The sequence below is a fragment of the Narcine bancroftii genome, chromosome 3, assembly GCF_036971445.1.
Source record: "Narcine bancroftii isolate sNarBan1 chromosome 3, sNarBan1.hap1, whole genome shotgun sequence".
NCBI lineage: Eukaryota > Metazoa > Chordata > Chondrichthyes > Torpediniformes > Narcinidae > Narcine > Narcine bancroftii.
The window spans coordinates 229,562,140-229,575,326 of NC_091471.1; the positions used below are offsets into that span (position 1 = coordinate 229,562,140).

General features: G+C 41.0%; 1 protein-coding gene across 1 annotated transcript; it reads left to right on the forward strand.

The window, feature by feature from the left end:
* The first annotated feature begins 6,169 nt into the window (after window positions 1-6,169).
* Window positions 6,170-12,887, forward strand: LOC138756758 (probable G-protein coupled receptor 139). Its single transcript, XM_069923142.1, has 2 exons — window positions 6,170-6,236; window positions 12,004-12,887. Exons 1-2 carry the CDS (start codon window positions 6,170-6,172, stop codon window positions 12,885-12,887), a joined length of 951 nt encoding a protein of 316 aa, XP_069779243.1.
* Window positions 12,888-13,187: the final 300 nt, after the last annotated feature.

Sequence of the window (13,187 nt, forward strand, 5' to 3'; positions counted from 1 at the left end):
GGAGAGAGAGGTGATCGGGAAGTGGTCATACAATTATAATATATGCTGTCTGATCAGGGAAATAATGGGGATGGAGCTGGAGGAAGGAAGTCCGAGAGAAGCCAGGAGGAATGGAGGGTTAGTGAAACATTTGAAGTCAACGTTGACGATATATCCTAGGGATAAAACAAAGACATCTTCAGATGCCGGGGTTGAGTGCAATACACACACTTCCTGGAGAAACTGAATAGGTTACTTAGCACCTGTCGGAAGTAAAGGAATATTTAAGGCCCAAACGTTGATTGCCCTTTACTTCCTACAAGGTTTTATGACCTGGTGAGTTTCTCCTGCACGTTGGTGTCTCACCATCTGGGTGGAACCAGAAATTGGCTTCACGCAGAATGGTGAATCTGTGCAATTCACTGCCCAGTAAAGCAGTGGGGTTTACCTAGGGGAAAGTATTAAAGGCAGATATGGGTAGGTTTATCACGGACTGGGGAATTAAGGGTTGTACGGAAAGGGACGGTGAGTGGAGCTGAGCCCACGGCCAGATCAGCCATGCTCCTGTTTCTTACATTCAGTGAACAGTGCTGCTGTCTAGAAGGGGAAGTTCAGTGAACACAGAGAAGAGAAAGGAACAGAAGAGTATTCTAGTTCTATAAGGTGGTTGGGTGCTGGTCTAGAGCAGAAACATGGGCAGGAGGGGAGATTCCAGGATGCTCCCAGTGTGACCCCAGCTGGATAAATCGCCTTGTCTTTGTACTCCAATTTGAATGGATTACGAAGATGCAAGGGGATGATACACAGATTACAAACACAACTGCTTTATTTGGTATAGATCCAGGACATGATATTTAATTCCTGTCATTGAGAGGCATGGTTAACCAAATGTTATTATAGCACCAGCCACCCAGTTTTGAGTTCAGTCCTGCATGTCAGGAGTCTGATCGTCCACCACACCACCCCCGTGATAGGTAGGTTATTTGGGGAGCACGGGTTTCATGGGATGGAGAACCTTCACCCATTCTATATTGTTAATGTTTAAAAATATATAATCGGACTCACTAACATAGACGGAGAACATCCATTCCATCCCCACTTCGTGCCACCTTGGAAAAGCAACTAACATATTAAAAGACTCACCCTTCTCTGTTCACACTCCCTTTACTCTCCTCCCCATAGAGAAGAATATTCACCAGTGAGAGATCAAGCACACCGCTAGACAGAAGAACAGTTTGTTTCTTGTGTTCTAGAACTCTTGAATGATCGTCATATTTGTCTAATAATGCTGCTTTTGCTCTGTACCGACTGATCTGGCCCTGTAACTGCACTGTGACTCATTTGCTAGACTGCTCCAAAACGGAGCAGAGCTCTTGGAAGTAATACAGTACGAACGTGACCTCATGTGTGTGGTTATAGAAAAATACTTAATTTCCCCATGTGATAGGAGAATGAGTAGTGGACATTGTTCAGATACATCTTTAATGAAGCATCCTTAATTGTTATCCACATAACAATTACAGTACAGAAACAAACAATATAGACCCTTATAGTCCACAGTGATTTACGTGAAACTCCAACTAGCTCCACCTATATACACCCTGCCGATAGCCCTCCAACCCCTTCATATTTATGTACTCATCTAACCTCTTCTTAAGTGTCAGAAATGGCACTGCTGCAACTACATCTTCCTGAAGGTCATTCCACTCAGCCACCACTCTTTGAGTGAAGAAGTATCCTCTTACAATACTTCTAAAGTTTTTACCCCTAAACCTTAACTTATTACCCCTTGTTCCAATCTCCCCTACCCTCAGGCGAAAGAGCCTATTTATATTTACTCTATCTATTCCCTTCATAATTTCATATACCTCCATCAAATCCCCTCTTAATCTTATGACCCAGTAAATGAAGTCTCAGTCTATTCGATCTTTCTCCGTATTCGAGACACTGCAATCCAGACAGCATTTTAGTAAACCTTCTTTGAACCCTCTTTACCTTATTTCTATCATTCCTATAATTTGGAGACCGGAATTTCACACTGTATTCCAAACTTGGCCTCACCAATGCCTTAAACATTTTCAACAACTCCCAGCTCCTATATTCTATGCTATGATTTATAATAGACAGCATAACAAAATCCTTCTTCACCACCCTATCTACATGGGAATCCACCTTCAAAGAACCATTATTCCAATATCCTTCTGTTCCTCTGCGTTCCTCAATGCTCTCCACTTCACTGCATACATCTATTTCAGTTATTCTTCCCAAAATGAAGCACCTCATTAACCTACATCAGCCACCTTTCAGCCCACATTTCCAAGCAGTCCAAATCATTCTGCTATCCATGAAAACTCTCCTCACTAATCCACAATTCCCCATATTTTTGTATAGTCTGCATATTTACTCACCCAATTTCCCACCCCATCATCCAAATCATTAATGTAAATGACAAACAACAAAGGACCCAACACCGACACCTGAGGCACACTGCTCATCACCAGCCTCCATCCTGACAGACAGTTGTCCTCCATGACTCTCTGGTTCTTATCTTCCAGCCACCGTTGCACCAATCTGACTAACTCTGTATTAATCCATAGTGACTGAACCTTCCTCACTAAACTTTCATGCGGAACCATACTTAAAGCCTTACTGAAATTCAAGTAGACTATGTTAACTGCTCTACCTTCATCAAACTTTCTAGTCACTTATTCAAAAAATTCAACGAGATTTGTCAAACACAATATCCCCATCACAAACCCATGTTGGGTGTCACTGATCAATCCCTGCCTCTTCAGATAGTTATACATATTATCCCTAAGAATACCTTGCATGAGTCTCCCCACAGACGATATCAAACTTACTGGCCAATAATTGCTGGGCCTACCCCTTGAGCCTTTTTTAAACAGTGGAACCGCGTTTGCAACCCGCTAATCCTGCGGTACCACACCCTCCTCCAGTGACCTTTAGAATATCACTGTCGGAGCCTCGGCTATTTCCTTCCTGACCTCCCTTAAGATTTTCAAAAAATCTCATCAGGACCAAGAGATTTATCTACTTTTATATACCCCAGAAGTTCGAAATACTCCTCTTTACTGATCCCTATATTTTCCATAACTAACCCTCTTGCCTCACTTATCCTACACAATTCAATATCTCTTTCTTTCGTGAATACTGATGTGAAGAAGTCATTATATATCTTTCCATCTCATATGCTTCCTCACACATTCTTCTGCTCCGATTTTCCATTGGATCTATTCTATCCTTCACTCTCCTTTTTCTATTCACATATTTGTAAAGAACCTTCGGATTTACTTTCACCCTATTTGCTATAGCCTGCTCGTACATTCTTTTTGCTTTTCTAATTTCCCTCTTAAAGTTCTTTCTACAATCATTCAAGCATCTCGTCAAACCTTTGCTTTTATATTGGGGTACCTCCCTCGAATCATTAAACCAATATCCTTGATTTATTTTTCATTTAAATTTTTGTCATGGGGGATTGATAACAATTATTTATAATAACTTGATTGATTTAAGAATATGTTCAGGATGGGCATCAAGAATTAATGGGAACGAAAGTGAATATATCAATCCAGATGAAGACTGCGATACTCAGACACTTGAATGAATCTGATTAATAATAATACATTCTGTGCACTACATTGTTTATTACAATTTAATGTAGTACCTAGAAGACATGTGTCTGAAGTTAAACTATCTCATTTTCATTCTGATGTTAATCCACTATATGATAAATGTAACATCTTTAAGACCACTCTGAGCCATAGGTTTTGGGAATGTCCCTATCTAAAAGAATGTTGGGAACAATTTTTCTAAACATAATCAGAGATTCTGAGGAATAAATTGGAGCCATGTCCTTTTATTGCTTTGTTTGGTTATTCTCAAGAATAAAATATTTCCTTGAACATAATTCAAATAAGAATAGTAGCTTTCACTTCATTGAGAGTCAGATGAGCAATTTTGATGAAATAAAAAGATCAGACAGCACCATCATACGTGCAATGGGTACAGGATGTTAGCTATTGCTTGAATTTGGAGAATATTAGCTAGCAACATTAAAGAGACCAAGGTTGAAATTGACAGGATATGGGGCCTATTCATGCACTATTATCACAATTTTAATACAGAGACAGAGAGATAATTGATTTTGTATAAATTGCACAAATCCTTATCTGTGTTTTACCCAGATATTTAATACCTTCCTGCAGTCATTTCAAATGACTTCCCTGTTGGTTCGTCGAAGGCATGATCTCATTCTTGTACCCTGAGCCTTCCAATATTTCTGCAGTGTGGTCCTCGGCCTGGCCAGCAAAGCCACACCCACCTATCCCCCGGACCTACTGAGTGGAAATGGTGAAGATGTCTGCCCATTTGCTCAGTACCTCCTCACCATAGTCGATCACTTCACCAGATGGCCGGAAGCAACTCCGATCACTGACACGTCTGACGAATCCTACGCTCTGGCACTGATCCCGACCTGGGTGCCAAGTTTCATATGACTAGCCCACATAACGTCTGATAAAGGCACACAATTCAGCTCCAGCCTGTGATCAGCTATAGCCAGTCTGTGGGGAATGCAGATAAACGACACGACTGCATACCATCTGCAATCAAGCAGGTTAGTTGACCGCTTCCACAGTCACCTGACGTCAGCACTCATGGTCCCCCTAAAGGGGCCCAACTGGGTCCTTCCTGGAATCGGCACAGCTACCAAGAAAGACCTCAACGCCTCATTAGCCTAACTGCTCTACCGTGGACCCCTGATCATTCATGATGAATTCATACCAGTCCCGCGCGGGCAGGAAGAAGAACCTGCAGCAGTCCTGGACAGGTTACTTGAGAGGCTCGGCAACCTGGCCCCCATTCCAACTTCACAATATGAACGCACCTGGACCTGAGTTCATGTTTGTTAGAAGAGGGGGCACACTGGCCACCTCTGCAGTGGCCATATGAGAGTTGTTCAAGGTGATCAAGAATAACGAGTCCACTACATCTTGGATAATGGGAGAAAGAAGAGGTTTTTCTGATAGACCGACTCAATCTGGTCCATGTGGACTTGACACAATCAGTGGAGGTCCAGCCAGCTCAGCCCAGGGGCAGACTGCACAAACAGATACTCTTTCAGACCTTGTACACTGGGGACTGTTGCGCCGGTTCTAGAGGGAGGTCATGTGCCAGCCCATTAGGTACATGGTTGAACTGGTGAAAATCACAGACGAATGCAGCTAAGGAAATCCTCTCTCAAAATGGCGCCTGGTTTTCTGTCTCCTCTTCATCACGGAGCAAAACCTGCAAACGAGAAAAATGTGCCGACGTAACTTCTGGCGAGAGCGCCGGGGACTGGAATATAATTAAAATCACTTTTTTTTAAATTATACTTGAATAAGAAATGTATGTTAATGTTTTATGCATATGCGAATTAAATAACATTTTCAATAAATTTAAACTTAACTCATCAATTTTTTATTAAAATTGAATTAATCATTATCAGATCTATATTTTAGATATGGCCAGGAAGTTGGTTTATTTTGCATTCTAGTTGGAAGTGCCTCAGAGCTAGCACATTTGGTTAGAGGTAGGAAATCTTTTGGAGAAGATTTTATGGGTTAAACGGCCACATGACCTGATATTATATTTGTTGGGTAATATTAAAGTAGTTAGACCTAAATTAAGGTTAACTAGTTCACAAATTGGGTGGGGTCGGGGGTAAGGGAAGGGAAGGGATGGGAATATTCTCGTTCTGCTTCAGTGTCCTCTAACTATGATCAATTTACAGGACGAAATATAACAGCCAAAAGAGGACACAGTGACGATGTGATTTTCACGATCTGATCAACAGAGCGAATCAGTGCGCAAAGTCTCAAAGGAGCAACACCAATTTGAATGGCCAGTATATATGTGTTTTACACAACTTTAACTGGCTTTTGGGATCGCAAATGTTTCACTTCTGAGACTTTCCATGTATGACGCAAAATGACACACAGTATATGAGAGCTGGGATTTAACTTGAATGAAGCCATTGTTATTTTTACAGTTTTTAACGACTACTTTAATACGATTTGGCGATTATAAAACAGCAGACTGTAAGGAAACGGAAATCACGAAGCTTTTCTTCAGAGTTTGCTTCAGAGAAATCGTCGGGATCTCGAAGACAGATTCATTCTCATAAACCATGCTTGACACATTTTTGATCGTCAGAAAAGTATATTACATCTTAATCGCTATTATTGGGATACCTGGTAAGAACAATGTCGATGTAATATTTTCCATTCTTCATGTGAAACATTGAATTCGTTTAGTCGTAGGAGATGTTGCAATCAAAAAGTGAGAAGACATCGTCTTGCAAATTCATGTCATGCACATATTAGTTCATCGTGGCTATGTTGCTGCCTGGTGAAATTACAATCAGTCGGAATGCTTTGGTCTGGTGGTAGTGGATCTACGGAGTTTCTAAGCAACTGTACATTTTTATGTATTTATGTCACATTAAACCACATTGACATTATTTATGAATATCCCATTGAATATGAACAAAATAAATATTCCACATATTGCGAGAGGCTTTACAGCAATCCCGTGAGGGTAAGTGTAACTCCGGTAAATACAAGTGCGTTTGGGGATTTTTTTCCTTATTACATTTTATGAAACACAGGGATTAAGAAGATTCAAGTTACGGATTAAAGGAGTGTTGTTTAGCAAAATTTTGTCTTCACTCAATTCACTCAGTGGACTTGAAACTCGGTGGGGGTGGCGTGTGGAGGTGTGAATTTAAAAGTGGATACTTATTGCCGTGGGGCTTATTAATTTGGAGACGTGGGGAAGGACAGCAAATGTGGTCTCCGCAAAAGAACCTACAACCAATATAGTTAGAATTATTTATAATGTTCATTTAAAGCATGAGGAACAAGCATTTAATTGCGACTGGAAGTTCAACTCATTAATTTAGAACACAAATTTCTCAAAACATTCAGCTGGTCCTCCAGCACTGAGGGCAAGAGAACCAGTTATTACATCGGTCCTGAACCGTGTCCTTGGATCAAAGATTAAGGACTGATTACGCTAACCTTCCATTGCAAACATTGCGGTTCAGCTTCCTTAAAATTCCTTATTTAGATTCTGTCACAGCGGCTGACTTTAAGGCGGTAATTTGATTTCAAACACTTATGTTGTTCTCGGTGGGTCGTCAGTCCTGTTTAGTAAAAGACGCGATCTGACTTAATAGGGGTCTACAATATTTTAGGAGGCGGAGATAAGGTAAAATGTCAGCACCTTTTCTCCAAGGCAGGAGCAGCCAACATCAGACGACATCTGTACAAAGTGATGGGAGAAAGGTATGGGGAGACATCGGATGTCAAATATTATACTCATAGAGTTGTGGGTGTCTGTAATTTGTTGCCCGGAGTGATGGTGGAGGCGGGAACAATCGGAGAATTTAAGAGAATCCTAGGCTTATGATGAAATGAAAATACAGGGTAATGAGGTCAAGAGGATGTTATAATATTCTATATTCTGTTATTTCAGCCCTCGATGTTGTGCGACCTATATAGCCCTACCAAAAATATTAAACCCTTCCTAACTCGTAACCCCCTGTTTTTCTTTCATCCATACCCAGCTTTAAAAGTATCTTAAATTCCCCTCATGTTTCTCCATCCAGCATTCCAGGAACTCACAACTCACTGTTAAAAGTATTGAGCCCTGATTTCTCCGCTAAACTTTCCTCCCTTTCATTTTGTTCAGATGTCCTCTGGTTCCTGGAATAAGACCCAGGCTGCAACCTCATTTATTACTCTCTGAATTTTGTAGATTTCTATTAAGGCACCTCATATCCGCCTACACTCGACAGGGAAAAGCTATAGTTCTGCTAAACTTGCCTCATCAGATTTAATTTCTACTCAAGGCAACATCCTGATGAATCTCCTCTGCACCCTTTCCATTGCTACCGCACACATCCAATAAAGAGATGCCCAGAAATGAACACAATATTCTCCTGTGGTCTCAACAGATATTTGTATAGCTGCAACATGACCGTTCGACTCTTGAAATCAATCCGCTTACTAATTAAAGTAATTTTCCTGTAGGCCTTCTTAATTATCCTACCAACCTGCATGGAAATCTTGAGAACCATACAAATAATTCATAACTCATAGATTTTTTTAAAAAGTGGTGTTAGTTGTTGTGCGACTATTGTCTCCCAACGCTGAGCAGGTTGACACTATTTTAATTTCTACATATTTTGTGCAATACAATGGACTGCGATATACAGTAAATATACACACATGCTTTGCCTATTTGTGATAAACAACAATGAAGAAAAGTTTGGACCATGGGGCGGCATTATATTCAACTCGCTTTCAATTACAAATTTTAACCATTACATTGTGGGATGATGTTCTTCGGTTAACTATGTAACAATGGAACTGTAGTCACATAGATTGGATGCAATTACTGGAAACAGCAAAAATCTCTCTCTCTCTCTCTCACCCTCTCCATTTTCCAAGCAAACAATAGGAGTTAGTCTTTTGCTCCCATCTGTTTTCTTAGGTAAACAAAACTTCTCATTTACCTTTGAGTGAGTCCTTTGCAGAAAGGTCAGAAGCCTTGTAAAAATGCTCAACATAGACGACCTGGCTCCAGTCGATTCATTTGATGACATCTTTTCAATTAGCAGCTAGTTCTGAAGTGTGGATAGCATTCTCCATATTTTCTGTAAGATTACTGAATATGAATTCTTCAGTATTTCAAATAAGATCTGTTTTAAAATGTTTATGTCTGTAACCTACTCTATTTTTACCAATCATCACCCAAATATATATATTCTATGACAGTAATTCTTTCCATCTTCTCAAATGCTCTTCCAACTTTTTTTAATAATGGCAAATAATTTAACTTAAACAAATTATCTACATTTCTATTAATTATTTCCCATAATATTTTATTGCATCATTTTACCATTTAAATTTTGTCAATCTTTTATACTGTGAATAATCCATATCCACCATAGGCATCACCTCATCTTTGTCAACATGGACATTCTTTCTTCTTCTTTGGCTTGACTTCATGGACGAAGATTTATGGAGGGGTAAAGTCCACGTCAGCGGCAGGCTCGTTTGTGGCTGACAAGTCCGATGCGGGACAGGCAGACACGGTTGCAAGGGAAAATTGGTTGGTTGGGGTTGGGTGTTAGGTTTTTCCTCCTTTGTCTTTTGACAGTGAGGTGGGCTCTGCAGTCTTCTTCAAAGGAGGTTGCTGCCTGCCGAACTGTGAGGCGCCAAGATGCACGGTTTGAGGCGATATCAGCCCACTGGTGGTGGTCAATGTGGCAGGCACCAAGAGCTTTCTTTAGGCAGTCCTTGTACCTCTTCTTTGGTGCACCTCTGTCTCAGTGGCCAGTGGAGAGCTCACCATATAACACGACCTTGGGAAGGCGATGGTCCTCTATTCTGGAGACGTGACCTACCCAGTGCAGTTGGATATTCAGCAGCATGGATTCGATGCTGTCGGCCTCTGCCATCTCGAGTACTTCGAGGTTGGAGATGAAGTCGCTCCAATCAATGTAGAGAATGGAGTGGAGACAACGCTGGCGGAAGCATTCTAGGAACCGTAGGTGATGCCGGTAAAGGACCCATGATTCGGAGCTGAACAGGAGTGTGGGTATGACAATGGCTCTGTATACGCTGATCTTTGTGAGGTTTTTCAGTTGGTTGTTTTTCCAGACTCTTTTGTGTAGTCTTCCAAAGGCGCTATTAATAATAGTCCATATAATAGCCCAATAATAGTCCATATTATTTCAATCTCTCTTTCAACTTATTTAATGTTAATTCTGTTCTCCTTAAATATACTATAACATCATCTGCAAATAAACTATTTTTTATAATTTTCATTAGTTACTTCAAAACCTTTAATTTCTTTATCAGTGCTACCCATTTCTGCTAATTGCTTGATTGCTAATGCAAATTTAAAAAGGTGATAATGGGCAACCTTGTATAGAAGAACATTCCAACAAAAAGGGTTTTGACATTTGTTTATTTGTAATCATGTTTCATTTGGGTGATCATATAATGCCTTTATCCAATTTATAAAATTATTTTTAATCCCAAAAGCATTGTGTTTCAAATAAAAAGTCCCATTCCAACCTTTTTTTTCCCCTGCATCTAATGCTACTACTACCTCTGGGTCCTTTTCAGTTTGTGGGAATTTAGAAGACGCAAGGCCTAAAATAAGGCTGTCGAAATATCAATTAAAATCTGTTAAGCAATCTGGATAAGTGTGAGGTGATGTGTTTTTGAAAGATTAAACCTGAAAGCTGAACAAAGGATAAATGGTCGGATACTAAACAATGTAGAAGAACAAAGGGGTGTCGGCAATCCAAATACATACATCTCACAAGGTTTTCAGAATGGTTGATTGGATAATTATGCAGCCCTATGGGATGCTGTAATGGAAGATTTGAACCGTGTCTTTTACTTTTGCAGCCTTTGCTTCTGCAAGGCTGAGAACCAGCTTGTTTTTTTTTTAGAATCAGCAGACATAAGCTAAATTCCACCGAGGGAACAGAGATCCAGTTATCTGAAGAAAGGACATCTGTTACCCAAGAACATTTAATTTTCCTGCTTTTTTGGTCACAGACTGTCAGAGGCCTAGCCTTGATGCAAAATAAACCATTGTATCCAAAGTGATAAGCTGAAAATTATGTTATTCGATAGAAGCCTAGCATGCTAGCTTACTCGCTTATCTTTCTTGCTGTGGTGAGAATAGGTGCTTGGGTAAGCAGTTTTTGGGTAATATGAACCATGATCCCGCTGCTGAAGTTTGAGACTCTCATAGAGGTGGCAACATCTCTCAGCAAGAAGAAGAACTTCTAGAGTCCAGCCAACATCCCAGACGGGTGAGGTGGAGAAGCTGCTACCGGCGCCCTGACAACCTACTACGTGTGCGGTCATTGCCTCGCTTCGGCAGTTAGGACCATTCCAGGCATTGATAAGTATAGTTGGGAAGGGCTTGCATATTTTAGTTTGAAATCAGCTTTTGAATTTGTAATAAACATTCGTATAAACTGAACTGCTCTCGGTGTGTGTGTCTATTTTCTTTTGGTAGCTCAAACACTGTGACCAATCTAAAACGAACAAAATGAGAGGTATAAGTTTACTCAAGACAGATGCAGAGCTTCATAGGTCCGGGGCTTGAGTTCAGGAGTTCAACGGTCATGTTGCAACTCTAAAAAATCTCTGGTTAGACCATATTTGGAATATATTGTTCACTTCTGTTCAACTCATTATATAAAAATTATGTGGAAGACATGGAGAGGTTGGAGAGGAGATTTACCAGAATGTTGCCAGGATTGTAAACAATGTCTTCAGAGCCACGTTAGCAGAGCTGAGACTTTTCTGCACAGACAGAAGGATTTGAGGTGATTTAAGGTCCACAGATGGAAGACTGCCAGCACTTTTAGAGCAAATGTCAGTCACCTGTAATAAAGTGAAGGGAGGAAACCTGAGGAAGACACCCAGTTTGTGTTTTATACAGTGGGTAGTGGGTGCCTGGAACGCCTTAGTGGAATTCCCTCGTGCTGTGTAGGATGCGATACGTCGCAATTTTAAATCGAAACTCCATTTCTCCGTCAATCTCCGGACACTGGCGGTGCAGGTAATAATATTACGGCCACCTGAACAGAGATTAATATAAACTTAAATTGAAATTCAGACCCACGAGCACGCGCTGCCCAAATAATCGAATTAACCTATAAATAACCCGTTTTGAAAAGTGGGCAGAAACCAGAGCACCTGGAGGAAACCCACGCAGAAAAGGGGAGATAGTACTAACTCCTTGTACACAGAACAGATTCAAACGTGGGCAGCTGGCGTTTTAATAGTGTTGTACTAACTACCACACCACTGTGCCGCTCCTTACATCTTAATAGAGTGAAATCGTTAAAGGGGAATCTGTGTAGCTTGATTCCAATGGTAAAGAAAAGCAGACATGACATTATTAATTGCTTTTATTTTCTAGTTAATGTGATGGCGCTTGTGATCTTGTCCCGGGGAAAGTGCGGCCTCTCCACTTGCACCACTCTATACCTGGTCGCCATGGCAGTAGCGGATCCTCTGACCATCATCTTCAATGTCGTACTGGGGCGTATCAGTTATTTATATTTCCCTCAGACTTTCCTGCATGTCACTCCTGTTTGCAGCGTTATTGTTGTCTTGGCTCGTGCCGCCACGGGATGTTCCGTCTGGTTCACCGTCACCTTCACCTTTGATCGATTTGTGGCCATCGGCTGCCCGAAGCTAAAAGCAAAATACTGCACCGTCAAAACAGCAGGAGTGGTTTTGACAACAGCAGGTATTCTGCTCTGTTTACAGAAAGTTCCTTTCTACTTCACATTTGAACCCGCGAAAGTGATCGGAAATGTAGGCTGGTTCTGTTTACAGAAACCGAGCTGCTTCACGGATCCATCATGGGTGGCATTTAATTCCCTGAATACCATTATATCGCCATTATTCCCATTTGTGTTAATTCTGCTGCTTAACGCACTTACAGTCAAGCACATTTTAGTGGCTAGTCGTGTTCGTAAAGGGCTGAGGGGTCAGAGCAAAAGAGAGAACCACATTGACCCGGAGATGGAGAAAAGGAGAAGGTCTGCCATCTTGCTCTTCACCATCTCTGGCAACTTTATCCTGATGTGGTTGGTACATCTTGTCCATTTTCTTTATTACACCATTGACGGAGGGGACCTCACTCTTCAAAATGACTCCGAATACATATTATCACAGTCCGGATACATGTTTGTGAGTTTAGGGTGCTGCACAAACACGTTTATTTATGTGGTTACTCAGTCCAAGTTCAGGGATCAATTTCTCAATGCACTGAAATATCCGCTTAGCTGCAATTAAACTTAAACAGAACGTCACCCGAAGCAAACAACTGTTTTTCAAATCCAAACGTAACATTAGTTGGCTGTTTGAAACAGTTGGAGTGCCGAGAATAGATGGGATTTGAACCGTGGATCGGGCAATGAAAGAGACCATGCAGCCTAATTCCACATAGATAAAATTCACACATACCATATCGATTGCAAGAAGAAAAACAGGATAAGTCTGATCCGGGTGAGGTCATCTGGGCAGTTAATCTTGCAACGGTATTCGACAGATTGGTCCATTCACTCTACTCCCCGCCTGACCGTTTCCCATTAT